General features: G+C 39.9%; 1 protein-coding gene across 1 annotated transcript in view; it reads left to right on the top strand.

The window, feature by feature from the left end:
- PLGRKT (plasminogen receptor with a C-terminal lysine) overlaps positions 1 to 21,708 on the top strand; it is a 51,685-nt gene that overhangs the window by 24,764 nt on the left and 5,213 nt on the right. Inside the window, exon 3 of the mRNA XM_073345275.2 lies at positions 20,603 to 20,733. Coding sequence (XP_073201376.1) covers positions 20,603 to 20,733 — 131 coding nt within the window. The remainder of the gene's footprint in view (positions 1 to 20,602; positions 20,734 to 21,708) is intronic.

Below are 21,708 nucleotides of genomic sequence, written 5' to 3'. Positions count from 1 at the left end.
GAGTGAACTCTTGCGCCTAAGAAATCACCAATGCTGCTGCTTTCAGCACTCAGAATTTTCCTGAGATGTCTCCCATTTTAAAAGTCCAGTCCTACTAACAATGAGTTTTTGCCTGTAACTTCAATGGGAGCCAGATGTGGTGGTACATACTGGTCCCTTTAATTGTTCAACACAAGCCACGCCATTTAAAAACTATAAGATGAAACTGATAGGGTATTAAAAATGGTTACAGTATATTTTGATGTACTCTATCAAGCAATACTCTTAATAAGAAATTAAAACCAAGATTTAAAAAAAAAATCTTACGACTTGTTTTAATGCTGTCTCCGAATGTTCCTCTTCTTTAGACACAAGTTTGTATGTATGTGCTCATGTGTGCACCAATGAAGAGGACTACAATTCTCTTTTAGCAGGAAATGAGGAAGACAATCTGAAATGGGTATGAAGAAACCTCATCACAGACTAGGTTGTCTAGCTTTAACTGCTCAATCACTGACAAAACAGGACATGATACAGTGTTCAGTCATAATAACCTTTTATACAAGATCATTTTAGTTTAAGATCCCTGCTTCCCAGGTTTTATTTCTGCTTCAATGCTCTGATTCTTTACCTCTAAAGAGTAACTTCATAGGGCACATTATACACTTGAAGAGAATAGTGGGGGGAAAAATCATGAATCAATAGTTTTGTCCCTGAAGTATTTATTTGTTAGACTGGCTTTTTAAAAACTTTTCTACTGAACTTTCCATTTTTATTTTTATTTTTTGTCTTATATGGATTGCTTTGTTTTGACTGTTCTGCTTTTCTTATGACATAGTTAACTTTATGTTGGAGTAACTAGATTTCTAGAAGACTTTGTCCTTCATAGCAGTTAATCTTAGGAGTATTCTCAAGATTGTTAGGCCTATAAATTGACTTATAGTAGCTCAACAGTTGTCTTATGTTAAAGGCTTTCCCTGAAGAATTCTGAAATGCAAGATTTTTTCCAGGCTGTCTTTGCTCTCTCCTGTCCCTCCTGTCCTGCAGATCTCCTAAACACTGTGTGAACAGGGCAGAGCTTTCTTTTTAAAAACCTCAGGAGGGCTGTGGGTGGGGATTGGGTGAGAGCCAGTGGCTTGGGTGCTGGCTATTCACTAGAATCATGTGGATCTCATGAGGTGTACAGGAGAGAATCCCAGTGAGGTTTAGGGGTGTGTGAAGGCAACAACCCTCCTAGAAAGCTTATTGAAGGAATAGGAGTCCTCCCTACTATTCTTAAGGAAGCAAGTTGCCAACCCTTGTGTGTGTGATCTGTTAGTTGAAAAGATTCTTCTGTTTTCATTGACGAGTTTCTGTGGCACTTGGGTTACATATTGAGATCTACACCTCTGCAAGGAAATGTCCTAGAGACTTTTTTTTTTTTTTTTTTTTTTTAATGAAAACTTACAGGCCCAAATCCTTCAGTGCTGGGGGTATGGGTGAACAACATAGTCATTTGGTGTCTATATCAAACTAAGTGGAGCCAATGTTTTGTAGCAACATTGCTAATAATAATTTTGAGTTTTGAAATTGTATTTTAATGAACTAAACTTTAGTGCTGTACACTATCCAGAGGAGACTACCTCCTTTCACCACCTGAACACCTTTTGATCAGGGTATCCTCCTTGCTGCTGCACATCACCTCTCCCACGACATATGACTCCTCTTCAGTTGTGCTGCCACTAACTGGCTGCCTTTCAGCCAAGCCTGTGTCCTATCCATTCCTCTGGGGAAACGGCATGAAGTGTCTTTTCTTGCAGAAATACCACAAGGTATAGTGTGGCTACCAGGGCCATCCCTCGACATTTTGGTGCCCTATGCAGCCCCCCTGCAGAAGGGGAGTGGCCCCAGGTCTGGGGGGGGGCTGGCCCCAGGCGTCCATGGGAGAAGGCTTGGAGAACAGGGGGGAAACCACCCTCCAGCATGAGCCGGCGGATCAAGGCGGGTTGGGGCTGGGTCACTCCACTTCCTGCCACCCGGTGAGTTCAGGACATGCTCGACCCCTTCTGCAGTCCCCTGGGATGTTGCTCAGGGGAAGGGGTGGAGTGGGGATGGGACTGGGGTGGAGCAGGGATGGGAAGGGGCGGGGCTGGGGTGGAGCAGGGCCAGGGGCCATGGGGAAGAGGCAGAGCTGGGGGGCAGCTTTCCTGGGCAGCTCAGCTGGCCAGGGGATCGGGCTGGCTGCTGGAGCAGCACGCAGCTGCTTTTATTGCCCCAAATTTCTTGGTGTCCTGCGCAGCTGCGTACTTTGTGTATGGGTAAGGACAGCCCTGGTGGTTACTCTATCCCTCTGTCCCAAAATATCATTCTGACCTTCAGAAGTGCAACAAGCTCAGGGGAGGTGGGGATGCATCATTTGCTTTGGCTCTGCTTCTCACTTCTTCTGTAGACTAATGGTCCTTTGTATATTGCTTTTTCCAGCTTTTTTGCTCCCTGTCGTACATCACAGAAGAGGGGAACATAGGACCCAAATTCTTTTGGCAAACACTTTCCTTAGACTCCCTAAAGGGCACTGTAAGCTAAATACCAGACCAGTGTAGAAGTCATCTTTCCTTCAGCAAATACATTTTCAAGCACTACAGCAGAAAACGACAAAATAATCTAAATTATTGATAACTTCCAGCCTATCTACTATTGCTCAACTTGTTAGCAAGAGAGTGCTATTTATTCTTCACAGGTTGTCAAAGTTGATTAAATTACTGCAGATGAGACTGTTCACCCACAAGATTTTAATCAATAAAAGACAGGTTCAAATAATGTCTTCTGTGGTTTGACATCATTTGACTGTCTTAAGAAGAATCAATGGAAATGATCAGGATGATTTATCCCTGCCTAATTAATAACATTATCAGTTCACAGGCACTGACTGCCCTTTTTTTTCTTCTTCTTCTTCTCCATCTGTCACATTTCATTTTTTCAAACTTTCATTTTTTGATTTCCTTTTACTGTAAACTGTTTACATGTTTCAGGCTTCAAATGCTTGACTATTCCTAGAGTTTCTCTAATCCAGAGTATTAAGAAACTAATAAATATATTTACATTAAAGTGGAAAAATCATTTTAAATAGGTCCCTCAGGAGTATTATAAAGTTTGAATTTTAATTGCTATTAACACTAATTTTAAACATTTCTCTTTATTCCAAAACCAACATAAGAACTTACTCCTATTTGTATGTAACTTCCCAAGATGATGATTTACCAATTTTACATGTGTGCATATTTGTGTATGTGTGCTCAGCTGTTTACAAAGGTATTGGGTTTTTCTGTATAGATGATCCATAGAGTTATATGCCTATAGGCAGCTCTTCCTCTCCACTAGCATTTGCTCCTAAAGTCAGAGGGCCTGATTCTGGTTTCACTTAAATGGATGTAACTCCAGGAGTAACTCCATTGATTTCAGTGAAGTTAGTGTGTAAAAAACAGTATTATAGGAAAATTGGTCTAAAGTTTCTTAGCAACATAACCTGAAGGTAATCTGTCTGTTGGCTTTCCCTAAAGGGGTAAGTTGAGTTGGGGGCGTGGGAGGGAGGGGGAGAGATCTTTTACTTCCTTTATAGTTGTGTAAAATATTTACTAAAAACTCCTGGAGAGTATTATGTGATGCTATAATTAGAAAATAACTAGAGTATATACATGTATATTAGAGCAGTAAAGGCTGAAATGCAAATTAGAGTTTAAAAAATGAGTAAGTATTACCAAGGTCTTTTTCATTTTTGTATAACTCGGCTGCATGAACCCAATGTGGTTAGTTTAGCTGGAGCACTCTTAGGTCTGTGCTGCAGAGCTGATTTACTTGGGGCTTGTCTACACATAATTTTTGCATTGATCCAACCATCGTGGTTTATAAATCCATATAATTAAATCAGGGCAACCCTTAGTGCAAATGCAGTTTACATCCGTTCTTCTGATATAAAAATCTTACAATGGCATAGCTTGTTTCAAAACCAATATAATTAGATTGCTACAAAAACTGTGTAGAGCAGCCGTTAATTTTCCTCTAGGAAGGTTGCACAGGCAACCTTAATTCAGGTATTTCCTAACTTTTGAGTGCTTGACTTTGCAAACGTAACGTTCTTTTAACTTAGTTTTGTGGAGATATAAAAATAAAATCAGGGATATGATTAATTGTTTAGTGGTCTGTGGATGAATGGTGGCCTGCACAAAGATAGTCATAGGGTGCTGTCTCTTCTTTCCAGCTAAGAGAATCTGAGTAAATGGGATGGGAAGACAAAAATAAAATAAATATCAAAAGTAGAATAATTGGGTCCAAAGAATCCCAAAATACTTATCACCGTAATACCAACTAAAAATCCATAAACTCTAGAATCATAGGGTTAGAAAGGATTGCAAGGGTCATCTAGCCTAACCCCTAGTCAAGATGCAGGTTTTGTTGTGTTTAAACCATCCAAGCCAGATGCCTATCCAGTCTCCTTTTGAAAACCTCCAGTGAAGGAACTTCCACAACCTCCCTGGGCATGGTGTTCCATTGTCCTACTGTTATTACAGGTAGGAAGTTTTTCTATTTTACTTTTCTACATAAACAATTGCATGAAGAAATTAGATCCTCACAAATGGGAGGGGAAGTCCTCAGTTACACCTGTGCAAACTCACTTAGGGTACATAAATGTAATTTAGGGTATAATCTGTAGACAGTGGAGCTACAACAGAGGGCCTGATTTGTCCTGCAAAAGCTTTCACAGAGAGTTATGCAAGAGATGGAAAGAAGCTTAGGGTGAGTTTGCAGAGCAAACTGTTAAAGAAAACATCTCTTTACTTGCAAATTTAAGATGGAATTCAATGAAAATGGAACCCCATGATGCCAATCCAAAGTACATGTTAGGGTAGAAATGCAAGATAAAAGAAGATGAAACTATGGCAACTGTTCAAACTACTAAAATCACGATAGAGCTGAAAATGATGGGAAAAGTTAGAACTGGATATAAAAACTGTACACTGCATGCCCAAGTAGTAAAGGCTGTTGTTAAGATCTTGTTTTTTGGGGGGGAATGTATCTTTCTTCAAAGTATACTGTTTCTTTCATGGGACATAATCTCTAAATGCTAATAGACAGCTACCAATTATAGCTTTTACTTACATGTATAGTCCTTTTGAAGCTGATAGTCTACGTGAATAAGAGTTTGCAGGATTGGATTTATAATCTTAACGTGAAATTGAATGTGTGCAGTTAGAAATGACAGTGGACAGATAAAGCTGAGTACTGTATAATGTTTGCATTTGTGGGTCAATTGGCTGAGGAAATAGCCTCTCAGACCAATGATGTCAATCTAAACAAGATACAGAATGCATGTTTTAAATATGCACTTTACCTATTTTTAATTACTTCTTATCTTGTGCATGGTTCCATGCTTTAAAAGTGATGGTTTTCAGTAAAGTAAACCAGTGCTCAGGCCACTTTTAAAAGTCTTGCTCCTGGTTTTGCTTTTTTAATTGGAAAAGAAAGTTTAAAAGATACTTGGCTGCAAATAAAGTCATAACACATCAAGGCTCACACTCTTGTAATAAAATCTGAATGTTTAATAGTTTGGGTGTTTGTCCTCTGTGGCTGGCATTTTTCAGTAGAACATGTAAAGAAAATAAACAAAGACAAATCATTAAGACTAACAGCTGAAAATAAAATATTAATTTCAAAGCTGTGGTGAAACATCCAATTTCAAATCTGCTTTTAAAAAATACGTTGTGCTTAACAGTCAAAGCCTTTTCCTACATGGAACTGGTGTTGGATCCTGGTATATTAAGGTCAGACTAGCTGACCAGCGGCATCATTCCTGGCTTTCAAATCTATGAATAACACTTGAAAATAATTGAAACTAAACCTCTATTAAACATGTATTGGGCCTCAACAGAATATTTCCCTACGGCCCTCCATTGCCATTGAAGTCAGTAAGAACTGAGAGTGCTGTCTTCAAGCATGTCTAGTATTAGTTAAGTCTTTCAACATCCTTCTGAAGTAGGTGGTGATCTCCGACTATTACAGATGGGTAAACCGAGGCCACAAACAAGCTTAAAGACTAATTTTTGGAGATACTGAGCACAAGTCTAGGGATCAGAATGAAAATACAAAGGGGATGGTACTCTTCCAGGCTCTCCACACGAAACATGCTCCACTTGCATAGTAGTCTCTGGGTGTGCCTGACCCTCTTTGGGGTCTGAATATATCTATGGGCTCTGCTGGGCTCCTCATGGTTGGCTTCCCCTCAAGGAGGCTGAGTTTCTTAAACTTGTTATCTCCCCTTAGGGGTGCCTCAGCTGCTCTGCTGACCTCCTTGTGTTGGGGTCCTCCTTGATAGAGAGGGTGGGGAAATGTGGCAGTTCTGTTACTGGTGGTGCAAATAGCTTGTTTTCCAATGAGTCAGGGAAGTAAATTGAAATGAGAAGCACTTGCAAAACTGTCAGCCTTTGAATAAGTTGAAAACAAGTTTTGGAAATGAATATGATACTTGTCAGGGGTTTCTGAGGCTTTGTAATTTGGCTAAATCAACATCATTTTTAAGGGGGGAGGATACATCTGATTGTGGGTGGGAGTGACTCTTACACTGGTTGACCTTGGTTGGGAAAGTCATTTAAACACTCTGTGCCTCAGTTTATCCATTTATAAATAAAACAGAGGGTAAGTGGTATTTATTAATAGTTGAAAATATCTTTTGAGACTTTCTGATGGAGCTGCACTGCCTGGGACTGCTGCGGCCTGGGCTGTGTCCATGTTTTCTCCTTTAAGGATAAGTCACCTTCGCCTTGCCCTGAAAGATTTTGTTTCTAGGGCTGCTGAATCTCTCCCTCAAGCACCCCCTGAGTTTTTTTTTTCCCCATCAGGCAGCACCTTCTGATTACTGTAATATTGCTGTTTGTTTCTGTATAAGGAAACTACACTAAATGATAACTAAAATAACCTATTTTGATTGTGAAAGGGGTAGAAAGGATGAATATTTTCAGGACCTAATGTATGAGAAGAAAAGCATCATAATTATTTCTGGAATTTAAATGATTCTTCACCAGGTTATACTCATTCAAAGATACTGGTTTGTCTTTTGTGTGCAAAGAAGAAGTGTGAAGCATACATGCTAACTTTTAGAGAGAGAGAGAGTGTGTGTGAGAGAAAAAGAGACACCATATTATAGAGCTACAGAAATCTCGGTCCAAATCTTAGTAACACTATTGTAAAGGTTTGTATTTAACACGACTATAAATGCTCAGGCATCTTCTAATAAAACAAAGTCATCAAGCTTTTTTTTTAACAACAAAAATATTTTTTGTGTAAATAATGGACTCAATTCATCCCTGGTGTAAATGCCATTGAAGTTAATGAAGTTACATCAGGGATGAGTTTGGCCAAGTGTCACTAGGTTTCGTTCATGCTGTTTCACGCTGTGGTTTAGTTTTTGTCAAGGTGTGGTGTTTGTTCAACTGACTTTCACTGAGCATTTGAGTTGTATTTCTTGCTACATTGATAAGATACTTGTTTGTTAAAGGCCAAATCTTTCTAAACCCTGAAGTAAGAAATCTCATATCAGTGAGAATTAATATGTGCATCCTTGTAACTAACCAAGGCAATGTGTGCAATGACTTTTTTCTAATTTAAGGAAATTGAAATCTTTTTACATGGATGGAAGAACAAGAGTCTATACCTTTCACAGAAGCTAACCACATTTGGATTTACATGGTTACTTTTGCAGAAGGGCGAACTTCCTTTATTATAAGTAATACAAACCCCTTTATTTTTGTAAACTTGTGTTTTGTAAGCCAACATGGGAGCAGAATTAGGGCCTGATCTAAGACCCATTCAGTTCAGTGGGAGTCTTTCCCCTGACTTCAGTGTGCTTTGGATTAGTCCCTTTGGGAGGAATGATATGAAAAAAGAAAATTTTCTTGCCTGTAGTTCAGATCTTGATGTCCTTTCTCAGGAAGAATTTCCACAGTCCTCATTGGGAGTTTTGCCCAACAAGGATTGCAGGATTTGGCCCTCTTAATTTATTTAGATGCTCCAGTGAAATCCTGCTGAATCAATATAAGTAATACAAATAACATTGAGTATTAGCTATAGCCTGTGTGCACATTTTGGCAGGGAGCGGCTTCTTGAGAAACCTCCATTTAGATAAAAATGTGATATACCAGAGGCCCAGTGGTACTGGCGGTACGTACTACACTGGGATTTAATGGTCTCTATCACTGATTCGCTAAAGTTTTAAGCTTCCTTGCAAAGTAGCAACTGATAAAAGTACCTTTGTTTTTGAGATACCTCAGAACTGTTAGCACTATATTAAAAACTACATTAATACACTTAACTGAATTCCTAATACATGCCTTGAACACTGGCACATATGATAAATCTTTGTTTAGGAGAAGTCTATTCAAAAGTCAAAGAATCAAAAATGTGTGGGGGTGGGGGGGAAATTTGCATAGATAATTACTAGACTTGTGTAGGGTTGGCATCTGTGGTTAGTATTTGATGTAAATTGAATAGTATACATTAAGGAAAGTGTTAAGAGGTCACGGACTATGAAGAATATGACTGTACATAATCTGGGGTTTTGCTTTGTTTTTAGTCTATAATCCAAGTTTTAGTTCAGTGGCTCTCGACCAGAAGTACCCTAGGGGTACTCAAGAGGTCTTCCGGGGGTACATCAACTCATCTAGATATTTGCCTAGTTCTACAACAGGCTACATAAAAATCACTAGCGAAGTCAGTTCAAACTAAAATTTCATACAAAGACTTGTTTATACTGCTCTGTATACTATACACTTACATATAAGTACAATATTTATATTCCAATTGATTTATTTTATAATTATATGGTAAATGAGAAAGTAAGCAATTTTTCAGTAAGTGTACTGTGACACTTACGTTTCTGTGTGTAATTTTGTAGTTTGGTGAAACTTCGGGGTATGCAAGACAAATCAGACTCCTGAAAGGGGCACAGTAGTCTGGAAAGCGTGAGCACCACTGTTTTCGTTTATCGTAAACGATAGTTTTATAACTTGTAAACGCATAAAATAACTCTGGTCTTCTGAAATTGGACATGGCAGATTTATAGAGATGTGTTCACCTGACCTTTGTGCCTGTAATTCAGTAACTGGTTTTCCTCCTTTTGGTACATGGATTACAACGCACCATCAAAGTATAACTTTGATCTTTAAAAGTAGTGTTAAGATCCTATCTGGTTTACTTTTTGTACCAAAAATTTTCAATCTTTTATTCACTTGCTTGTGACTGACTAACTGTTGCAAATTAGATTGTACTTGCTTTTCCAATAACTACTCTTTAGCAATTTTCTGTTTCCGAGGCCTTCAACAGATGTTCGTGCATCATATCCTCTTCCCTTCTCCCACGACCCCAAATCAAAGTCTCATTTATAGAACTATGCATTTTAGGAGCACAGATTATTTATTGTTGTTCAAGCAAACAAAAAGGCACTTCTGTATTTTCCACATCAGTGTGTATTTTGCACAAATAACCAAGTGAGAGGAAAATAGAGGTAATTATATTGATATTTTATATATAATTTTGTCTTAGTCATTTCAGCCCTCAACAATTTGCCAAACCTCTGATATTAGGGTCCACAATGGAGCAAATTAACAAGCAGTGTTGCTGCTTCCCTCAGGCTGCAAATGTCTCATGAGTGACAAAATTATATCTAATTATTTTGATTAAGTGGTTTATGAGCCACTACATAATTACCTCTTCTGAAATTAAAGTGGTCTGAAAATTATGGATGTCTGGAAAATTAGTTGCTGTTGATGATATTTGTAATAAGAATTATTCTTTTTCCAGACTTTTACTCTCCAGATGTAACAATTTGCTGAGACTTTACTGAATGGAGTTTTTCCTATGTACAATTAAATATAATTAAATCTGTTCCTTATTATCTTTAACAAATTAATTCTACTCATCTAGTATCTTACCTGTTTATAAATAGGATGACAAGATGAGCATAGTCTGAAGGAAATAATCAGTAACTATTTAACTTAAACTGTTCTGTTCAAGTTACATCCATAGTGATATAGATAACTAAATGGGTGGGAAACCAATTACAAAAGTATAAAAACATACTCACATTAGACAATAGGTAAAAATAGTACATCTAGTATACTAGATGCATAACAAGAGAATATTCTGTACGCTTACTCTGTTAATGCTTTTTTGTCTCTCTCCAGAAAGTGTAATTCTTCTTTGAGTAGTGTCCTTGCGGGTGCTCAACTTTAGGTACACATGCACTCTGGTGCCTTTGAGCAGAGATTTTTGGTAGCAGTGCTCATTCTGCCCACTTGTCCTTGTGCCCCGTACTGAGGCTATATAGGGCTGCATAGGAGAACCTCCCTCAGTTCCTTCTCAACTGCCTTCAGCCAGAGATGGAGTTTACTGTATGCCTGTTCCTGTTCCCTCTTGTATTAGTGTTTTAGTTTTTATAGTTAGTTCTCAGCAGTAGTAGATTTAGTATCTTATAGTTGTTGGAATTTGTGTTTTCCCCCTTTTTCTTTTAAAAAAAAATATATATAAATGTGTACACACACACACACGCGCGCGCACACTTTTCTTTTTCCCCTATTGAGAAGCTTGAACAATTTTCTTCTGTCAGGGATGCCAGGCTTCCTAGGCCAGTGGTTCTCAACCAGGGGTATGTGTAGCCTGGGGGTACTCGGAGATCTTCCAGGGGGTACATCAACTCATCTAGATAGTTACCTAGTTTTACAACAGGCTACATAAAAATCACTAGCAAAGTCAATACAAACTAAAATTTCATAGAGACAATGGCTTGTTTATACTGCTCTATATAAATGTAGAGAAATGTAAGTACAATATTTATATTGCAGTTGATTTATTTTATAATTATATGGTAAAAATGAGAAAGTAAGCAATTTTTCGGTAATAGTGTGATGTGACACTTTTGTATTTTTATGTCTGATTTTTTTAAGCAAGTAGTTTTTAAGTGTGGTGAAACTTGGGGGTACACAAGACAAATCAGATGCCTGAAAGGGGTACAGTAGTCTGGAATGGTTGAGAGCCACTGCCCTAGGCTTTAAAAGGGGCCTGTCTTGTCAAGAAGCAATCTCTGTTAGTGACAGGCACTCCCAGTACATTCGTTGTTTGGGAGACTCTCACATTCCTAGCAAGTGTAAGAACCATTTCTTCTTTTAAAGGAAGATCCCACAGAAACCGGGAAATAAAGTACTACCTCTTAATGATGGAGGAAGTTTTGAGACCCCCACCTCTGCTGTCAGTACACTGTCATCATCGAGATCACGGTCACAGAGAGCTTCCAAGATGAAGGCAGCATTGAAACCCCATCTCCAATACTCCCAGAGTGAGGTACTGATAACCGTGCTGCTGGTAGCACGAGTTTCCCACTGAAAAGTATAAGGAAGGCAATAAGAGGAGCAGACTAGAGAGATCTTCATTAAAGAATATCCAGTCACCAGACATCTCAGGCCTCAAGAGGAGTACTAGTGAGGCTCAGAGTACTTCAGGTATCATGAAGCATGCTAAGACTTCCAACTAAGTCCCATTCCTCAGCAGTAAAGGGCTCGGTAATGAAGACTACTATTGTCCAGGGACTGGCTTCAATGGAATCCTCAACCCATTCAGTACTGACATCAGTGCCTCGCACAACAGTTTCTACATCATTGGTGCTGGGACCGTGTTCTATTGTGTTACCGATACCACAGGAATTCCAGTACCCGAAAGACCTTTTGGTACCAAATTAATCAAGCGACCTCTGGACACCTCTTGGTACAGAAGTCAGCTGGGTCACCAACTGCTGACTCTTCTCTATCTTCTACTATCCATGAGGAGGGATTGTCATCTCTGATACAATATGTGGGGCAGCATTATGACTCAGACCCTGAACTTTCTATTCACGGCTCTCCAATTTATTTCAGGAGACATTATTTCCTATTGCAGATGCAACAAAGGCAGGACATCAGACCCCTGCCTGCTAACACTTGGGATGACTAGCGCTGGATACCTCCATCCTTCCCCCATGACATATGGTCTCTCTCATTGGCCTTACTGGGATCTATGGGCAAAGTTCTTCCAGCAATTTTGAGCAGCGTCAACTACGTCCCTTGGGGACCACAGAAGATCTTGTTACCTGACACCATGTATCCCTCCTCCCCACTCTGAGTCCAAAGAGACCTTTGAAGGGCAAGAGTAGACAAGGAGGTTACCCACCTTACTAATGTCTCATCGTCGTCACCTGATGAGGCAGTAATGCCACCACTGCCATCATTAGCTGATGACTTTAGGCAATTCCAGGACCTGATGAAGTGGGTTGATGACACCCTGCAGATTCTCCTGGAAGAAGTCCAGGATTTCCATCACAAGCTCCAGGACATACTGCATAACTTCACCTCAATTTAATGAAGCACTCCTTGAGCCAGCCAAGTCCTTCTGGCAAACTCCAGCAATTGCCCCCAGCCCCCATATGCAAGAGGGCTGATAAAGAAAAATATTAAATCCCAACCAGGGATGCTGAGTTTTTGTTTTCTCATCCAGGACCAAATTCTTTAGTCATGGACGCAGTCAACAAAAGGGGCAGGCGACATACCCAAAAAGCCACCCCTTATAATGAGGACCAGAAATATATGGATCTTTTTGGTTGTAAGAGCTACTTGTCAGCAACACTTCAGTTCAGGATAGCTAACTACCTTGTGCTGATGTCAAAATATGACTGTGAACTATGAGAAGTTTAATATTTCATTGACCATTTACCACAGGAATACAGAGAACAGTTCAACACCATAATAAAGACACAAACTTCACTGTGGGCTTCACTTGATGTGGTGGATGCTGCAGACAGATCTGATTCCACCACAGTAGTGATGAGACAAGCATCCTAGCTTAAGTTGTCTGTGTTTCCTTGGGAGGTACAATCAATCATGGAAGATTTACCTTTCAGTAGCCAGAATGTTTTTGAGGTTTCCATGGATGACTTGCTTCATACCCTAAAGAACTGTAGAGCGACATTTAGGATTATACACACATGCAGATAAAATAAAATTTAGTTTCAATGGGCACAAAGATCACGCTTTGATCAATTTTTCACCTTCCATAGGCCATTGGAACCACTGGCTAAGTAATTGAGGTTTTCAAGGAAAAAGCCTGCAACTACCTTGACAGTTTCATCCCAGCCTTCAATACCATCCAAATGCCACCCAAAGACGAGGGTTTCTCAGCTGCATGACACAAATCCCCCTTCCTTAGTTTGGATACTGCATCTCACTAGTTCATCAAGATTGGGAGGCTATAACATCAGACAAATTGGTACTGGAGGCCATGGCTTTGGGTCATAATATCCAATTTATCTCCATCCTGCCCTTTCCCCATCCCTCTTCTGAGACTGGTCTCATGATCAATTGCTGACACAGGAGATCTTGTTTCTCCTAAGTCCCAGGAGCCATAGAACCAGTCCCACTTCAACATAGGTGAAAAGGTTTTATTCAAGATATTTTCTGATATCCAAGAAAAATGGGGATTGGAGGATGATACTAGATTTCAGACAATTGAACAAGCATGTCAGACATCTGAAATTCAGGATGGTGTCCCTAGCAGCTATAATACCCACCCTGGAATTGGGGGGACTGGCTTGTGACCCTGGACTTCAGAAGTGTGTACTTCCATGTAGCGATTCATCTCTTACAAACAATTTCTTTATTTCACATTCAGTCTCAGTTATTACCAGTACCCGTATTCTACTCTCGGCCTGTCATCCGCCCCAAGGGAGTTCTCAAAAATCATGGCGGTCATAGCTGCCTACCTTTCTCATCTAGGAATAACTGTCTTTCCCTGCCTTGACAATGGACTCCTCAAGGGTCAGTTGCATCAGGAGGCTTGGTTGGTAGTTAAAATAACAACTTCACTATTCCAAAGTCTAGGCCTGCAGATAAATCTTGAGAAATCAATCTTGACCTCCTACACAAGGAACTTTTCTTATTGGAGTGTTTCTGGTTTCAATAACAGGCAGAGCTTCTCTCCCTCTCTGCAGGTTTCTTGATCTGAAGGACCTTATCCAAAGAGTGCAGATCAGCCCTCAAGTGCCAGAAAGGATACATCTGCAACTGCAGAAACACAATACCTTGTGTTTTTTGTCACAAAAACACCAAGTTGCCTCTTTGATGTCTCTGGGGTGGCTCAGGATAGTTTATGTACCAAAGAACCACAGTCTGAACAAACAGATATCTGTACTCAGCCAGGTCCTACAGTCACTCACCTGGTGAGTGAATCCTTCCAAGGTTTGTGCAGGAATTTGGTTTAGCCAGAATCCTCCTACTGTCATGTTAACATCAGACACTTCCCTCTTGATACAGGGAGCACATTTGGGTCCTCACACAGTCTGAAGCTAATGGTTACTACAAGAAGAGCACTAGCACATCAATCTGTTGGAGTTAAGAGTGATTAGAAATGCTTCCCTGCACTCACTTCCCTTACTCAGAAACAAGTCCATGAAGATTAAGACAAACAACATAGCATGCATGTATTATATCAATCATCAGGACGGAGCGTGTGCCCCCTTACTGCACCGAACTGATAAAGCTTTGGAACTAGTGCATAGCTAATCAGATAGTAATTTTGGTGTCTTACCTCCCAGTTATACAAAACAGCATGGCAGACAACCTCTGCGGACAGTTCTTTTTAAATTATAAATGAGAGCTTAGGGAATTCCAGAAATCAACCTTTTTGCTATAGCAGCCACCACAAAGGGCTCGTCTACTCTACTGCACTGCTTCGACGCAGCTGCACCGCTGTAGAGCATCTGGTGAAGACGCGCTATGGCGAGAGTGCTCTGATGGTGGCATAATTATTCCGCCTCAATGAGAGGTGGAAGCTATGTCTGCGAGAGAGCATCTTCTGCCGACTTAGCACTGATGTGGACTGCACTTTGGTCAATGTAACTTGCATCGCTTAGGGGTTGGCTTTTTCACACACCCCTGAGAGACGCAAGTTACATCTGATCACTGTGCTTTAGTTCACACTGCAAGATCAGATGCTGCAGGAGGCAATGTAGTTCTTTCTTCAGTGATGGACTATTCAGAAACTCCCACCTCCTTAAAGCATTACTGCTAAGAAGTCAGCTAAAGAGAAGTACCCACAGGGATACTACTTAAAGAAGAGATTACTGACATTTTGCAGTAACTTGACTTCTTTGAGATGTGTCCCCCACAGTGTGTGCTTCATTACCCACCTTCCTCCCCTTTGCTTCAGAGCTAACTCTGTGGGCTTTGCAATAGAGAAGAAACTGAGGCTGGTTCACCTGTGCATCCTTGGTACAGGGCATGAGGATGTGTAGGGTGCATGCACGGTCCAAATGAGCACTGCTACCAAAAATCTCTGGTCAAAGGTGCAGAGGCACACATGTATTCAAAGTGGAGCACCCACAGGAGCGCACATCTCGAATTACTTGGGTGGTATGTGGGTGTTTTTTAATGTAGTCCATTTTCATCTCAAGATAGAACTAGCCAAATAAAATATTCTGATCTTCGACACAGGCTGAAACATAATGAGAATTAGCAAAGTTCCTAAGTTTTAGATGCCCACTTGTACTCTGATTTAAGTCAGCATATTATCTGAATAGAGCGGGACGGGCTTTGTAGTTTTTTGGTATTTATGGTGTTTTGTGCTGCAGAACAGAATTAATAGACAATATACACTATTTGAGCAATTTTTTTATTAAATAAAAAATAAATGAAAGTAATGGTGGGGTGTATGTATGATTTCTGATATTTAATAAAAACCCAATGTTATACATATTCTTTAAGACCGCTAATGTAAGGATAGTAAGGTTTTTAAAGTCTGACCTGTCTATATATTGTACAAATGTAAATTATTGGATTATGGCTGGTTAAATGTTAATAGCAAAACAACTTCCAGATACACCCAGCATCGAATAGTCAGATTATATATTTAGCTGGGAAAGTCTCATTAGTCTTTTTGTAAATTTCTTTAATATTTCTAGCCTATACAACAATTATTTATTTAATATTGAGTCTTTAGAAAAATCAATAATCCCAGGGGGCACATCGAGAGCATAGCCCGCTGTAATGCTGCTACCCTGGAGGATCATAATCAACCAGCATAAACTGAAGTGGTCTCTGAACTGCTGTAAGTATATGAGTCTCAGACCAGCATAGAAATGACACAAGAATCAGGGAGCCTTAACCAGGAGCCTGGGTGTACCCGAGGATCTGGAATTACAATATGCGTACAGATTTAAAAAAAAAAATGTAGGTGTCCTAAACGCTGCTTAATTTTATTCACAAGGAGAAAGGTGGTGGTAGGGTGATGTTAACTGATTAAACTATGACCATTCTTGCTACCACTGTTATATAATTGCAACAAATCTTGTACAAAATGTGGCATGTAAAATGTTTATGGAAAGTTTGATTCGCTGAATATGATTATGCTATTTGTTTGCATGTATCATTTTTGTAGATGAAGTTAGGAGTATTAAATACATGCCTGTATTTCTAAGGTATTTGCTTCTGGGTAGCACCAACAAGGTGTTTAGCCAGCACATTGTGAAGGAACTATTCAAATACAATGGCTTATTAAAGAACACTTAACTCACAATGGAAGACGTGGATCTACTCTTAATAGCATTTCCCGCTATGACTAAGCGAAGTCATGCATGGACCTGTGACTTGCTCATGTGACTCCAAACTCCATCTTTTACCTGTGATTTTCCACTAGCTGTGCTGAGGCCTTTGTTTGAAACAATGGGTTTCCCTCCACATGGCAGAAGCCTTAAAAGGCCATGGAAACACCTCCATTTTGCCTCTTTCCTGCTCAGACCTCTGGACTATGGACTTATACTAATGGGAGCAGTCTAACCAAAGGACTGAGGACCTTCCAATGATTTGGAAGCAACCAGAGACTTGACTTAGCCAGCAGTTTATTCCATCACTGCTACAGGCTTGAACCAAGAACTTTACAATTGTTGTATGTATTTGATTCCTTTAACCAATTTTAACTCTCACCTTTCTTTCTTTTTATAGATAAATCTTTAGATTTTAGCAAGAACAACTAGGAGTCCTTGTGGCTCCTTAGAGACTAACAAATTTATTTGAGCATAAGCTTTGGTGGGCTAAATGTTAGTCTCTAAGGTGCCACAAGGACTCCTCGTTGTTTTTGCTGATACAGACTAACATGGCTACCGCTCTGAAACCTTTAGATTTTAGATACTAAAGGATTGGCAACAGTGTAATTATTGATTTCAGAGTAACAGCCGTGTTAGTCTGTATTCGCAAAAAGAAAAGGAGTATTTGTGGCACCTTAGAGACTAACCAATTTATCTGAGCATAAGCTTTCGTGGGCCACAGCTCACTTCATTGGATGCATACTGTGGAAACTGCAGAAGACATTATATACACAGAGACCATGAAACAATACCTCCTCCCACCCCACTCTCTTGCTGGTAATAGCTTATCTAAAGTGATCACTCTCCTTACAATGTGTATGATAATCAAGGTGGGCCATTTCCAGCATAAATCCAAGTTTAACCAGAACGTCTGGGGGGGGGGGGGGGCGTAGGAAAAAACAAGGGGAAATAGGCTACCTTGCATAAAGACTTAGCCACTCCCAGTCTCTATTTAAGCCTAAATTAATAGTATCCAATTTGCAAATGAATTCCAATTCAGCAGTTTCTCGCTGGAGTCTGGATTTGAAGTTTTTTTGTTGTAAGATAGCGACCTTCATGTCTGTAATTGCGTGACCAGAGAGATTGAAGTGTTCTCCGACTGGTTTATGAATGTTATAATTCTTGACATCTGATTTGTGTCCATTTATTCTTTTGCGTAGAGACTGTCCAGTTTGACCAATGTACATGGCAGAGGGGCATTGTTGGCACATGATGGCATATATCACATTGGTGGATGTGCAGGTGAACGAGCCTCTGATAGTGTGGCTGATGTTATTAGGCCCTGTGATGGCGTCCCCTGAATAGATATGTGGGCACAGTTGGCAATGGGCTTTGTTGCAAGGATAGGTTCCTGGGTTAGTGGTTTTGTTGTGTGGTATGTGGTTGTTGGTGAGTATTTGCTTCAGGCTGGGGGGCTGTCTGTAGGCAAGGACTGGCCTGTCTCCCAAGATTTGTGAGAGTGTTGGGTCATCCTTCAGGATAGGTTGTAGATCCTTAATAATGTGTTGGAGGGGTTTTAGTTGGGGGCTGAAGGTGATGGCTAGTGGCGTTCTGTTATTTTCTTTGTTAGGCCTGTCCTGTAGTAGGTGACTTCTGGGTACTCTTCTGGCTCTATCAATCTGTTTCTTCACTTCCGCAGGTGGGTATTGTAGTTGTAAGAATGCTTGATAGAGATCTTGTAGGTGTTTGTCTCTGTCTGAGGGATTGGAGCAAATGCGGTTGTATCGCAGAGCTTGGCTGTGGACGATGGATCGTGTGGTGTGGTCAGGGTGAAAGCTGGAGGCATGTAGGTAGGAATAGCGATCAGTAGGTTTCCTGTATAGGGTGGTGTTTATGTGACCATTGTTTATTAGCACTGCAGTGTCCAGGAAGTGGATCTCTTGTGTGGACTGGACCAGGCTGAGGTTGATGGTGGGATGGAAATTGTTGAAATCATGGTGGAATTCCTCAAGGGCTTCTTTTCATGGGTCCAGATGATGAAGATGTCATCAATATAGCGCAAGTAGAGTAGGGGCATTAGGGGACGAGAGTTGAGGAAGCGTTGTTTTAAATCAGCCATAAAAATGTTGGCATACTGTGGGGCCATGCGGGTACCCATAGCAGTGCCACTGATCTGAAGGTATACATTGTCCCCAAATGTAAAATAGTTATGGGTAAGGACGAAGTCACAAAGTTCAGCCACCAGGTTAGCTGTGACATTATCGGGGATAGTGTTCTTGACGGCTTGTAATCCATCTTTGTGTGGAATGTTGGTGTAGAGGGCTTCTACATCCATAGTGGCCAGGATGGTGTTATCAGGAAGATCACCGATGGATTGTAGTTTCCTCAGGAAGTCAGTGGTGTCTTGAAGGTAGCTGGGAGTGCTGGTAGCGTAGGGTCTGAGGAGGGAGTCTACATAGCCAGACAATCCTGCTGTCAGGGTGCCAATGCCTGAGATGATGGGGCGCCCAGGATTTCCAGGTTTATGGATCTTGGGTAGAAGATAGAATATCCCAGGTCGGGGTTCCAGGGGTGTGTCTGTGCGGATTTGATCTTGTGCTTTTTCAGGAAGTTTCTTGAGCAAATGCTGTAGTTGCTTTTGGTAACTCTCAGTGGGATCATAGGGTAATGGCTTGTAGAAAGTGGCATTGGAGAGCTGCCGAGCAGCTTGCTCTTGTTCATATTCCAACCTATTCATGATGACAACAGCACCTCCTTTGTTAGCCTTTTTGATTATGATGTCAGAGTTGTTTCTGAGGCTGTGGATGGCATTGTGTTCTGCACGGCTGAGGTTATGGGGCAAGTGATGCTGCTTTTCCACAATTTCAGCCCGTGGGATTATTCATCATTATAACATTCATGAACCAGTTGGAGAACACTTCAATCTCTCTGGTCACGCAATTACAGACATGAAGGTCGCTATCTTATGACAAAAAAACTTCAAATCCAGACTCCAGCGAGAAACTGCTGAATTGGAATTAATTTGCAAATTGGATACTATTAATTTAGGCTTAAATAGAGACTGGGAGTGGCTAAGTCATTATGCAAGGTAGCCTATTTCCCCTTGTTTTTTCCTCCCCCCCCCCCCCCCCCCGACGTTCTGGTTAAACTTGGATTTATGCTGGAAATGGCCCACCTTGATTATCATACACATTGTAAGGAGAGTGATCACTTTAGATAAGCTATTACCAGCAGGAGAGTGGGGTGGGAGGAGGTATTGTTTCATGGTCTCTGTGTATATAATGTCTTCTGCAGTTTCCACAGTATGCATCTGATGAAGTGAGCTGTAGCTCACGAAAGCTTATGCTCAAATAAATTGGTTAGTCTCTAAAGTGCCACAAGTACTCCTTTTCTTTTAGTGTAATTATTGTAAGATCTGAGTTATGTATTGAACTGGGTGTGTGGCTGATCCTTTAGGATCAGAAGAACCTTTCATTTGATGAAATTGGTTGTAAAGAACTACTCATGTTAAAGTCAAGCGTTTTTGGCAATGATACAAGGACTGGAATGACTAAGGAAACTGCTGTTCTGACTTCTCGTTAGCCAGTGTGGTGAAACAGAAGTTTACTTTTGTTGCTGGTTTGGTATATTATCAGGGAAAATCCACCTGAAAACTGGAGATTATCTGCCCCTATTTCTCAGCAGTTTGTCCTGAATTTGGTATTCTTAGTTGTGACCCGCAAAGGCATGGTGACGGGTGGGAAATGCTTTCTTCTAATATTTGCTAACCTAGAAAATCCTTTTCGTAGGAATACTGATATGAACTGTTCTAACAATATGAATTATTAGAGAAGACTTATCTCAACATAATAGTGTGAATAATTGCCTGGAAAGAGATGGAGACCAAAAACTTCTTACTAGAGTTTTGTGTTGATTGACTGAAAGATCTGCTTAAACTTTCAGATTATGAATTACTTTTTTTTAAATCTAATTTTTCTTTTCTTTTTCACCTACCCTCAGCTGGAAAGACAGCTACTGATGCAGAATCAAATGCGAGAGAGACAGATGGCTATGCAGATTGCTTGGACAAGGGAATTCCTCAAATATTTTGGAATATTTTTTGGACTTGCTGCTGTAGGTCTAACTACTGGGTATGAAGTTTGTTATGTACTAGAAAATTCAAGTAAATTAGTTGTAGTAATTCCTCAGTGGTCATTGTCTTTCTCTTGCCTGTTCTTAAGTAGGCTTGGCAGAATTTGATTTTTTATTTTTTTAAATAATTTCTACTGATATCAGTGTTTGTTTTAAGTATTTTTTCTATTTTTATCTATTTAAATTTTCACAATTGTGGGAAATTATGGGGGAGGTCAGCCAATAATTATTTAATGACAGTAGACATTGAGATTCAAAAAGTTAAAGCTTTGTAACAGTTAAAACACAAATTGTCAACATCACATGCCAAAATATACGAAGTAAATATCCTTAAATCCTGAATTCTCAAGCAGCATTTTTCTTACTTTGCCTATCTGTAAATTTCAATTACTATTTGATTAAATTATTTTTTTCTCAGTTTGTGTGTACAGTGAAGTACTTACATTTACTGTTTAAAAAAATCTAATCCGTCCAAGCCTATTCTTAAGTAATTATTTTGAAGTGTGTGTTTCTGATCAGAGAAGTAGAAATGGCACTTCCTTAATCAATCTTTCAGCTCCCTGTATGTCATATCTGCTTACTTCAGTGACCAATCAAGTTGTGTTTGGTATTTTTACTGTTAATACTTAAGGGCAAATATATCTGCAGAGGAGATAGCCGTATTCTTATTATAATTTAACATTTATATGGTTCTTTATATATTCAAAGTGCTGAACAGACTTATTTATCCCTCACAACTCTCCTGTGAAATGGGTGGTAAGTATTCCCATTTTACATAAGGAGAGATTGAGACATAAAGGTTATACTGTGCCACGGTTACATCAAGAATTAGTGGCAGAACTAAGCTAGAATTTAGGACTGCTGATGAACAGCTTTTGTACTAATTGTATATCACTCTCCCTTCCTGTACTGTTTACCTCCTCTGTCATCAAAAGTATCATCTCAATATTATGAGCAATAAATATTCTGCATAT

The sequence above is a fragment of the Lepidochelys kempii genome, chromosome 5 (assembly GCF_965140285.1).
Source record: "Lepidochelys kempii isolate rLepKem1 chromosome 5, rLepKem1.hap1, whole genome shotgun sequence".
Classification (NCBI taxonomy): domain Eukaryota; kingdom Metazoa; phylum Chordata; order Testudines; family Cheloniidae; genus Lepidochelys; species Lepidochelys kempii.
This window is presented reverse-complemented; position numbering and strand designations above follow the sequence as displayed.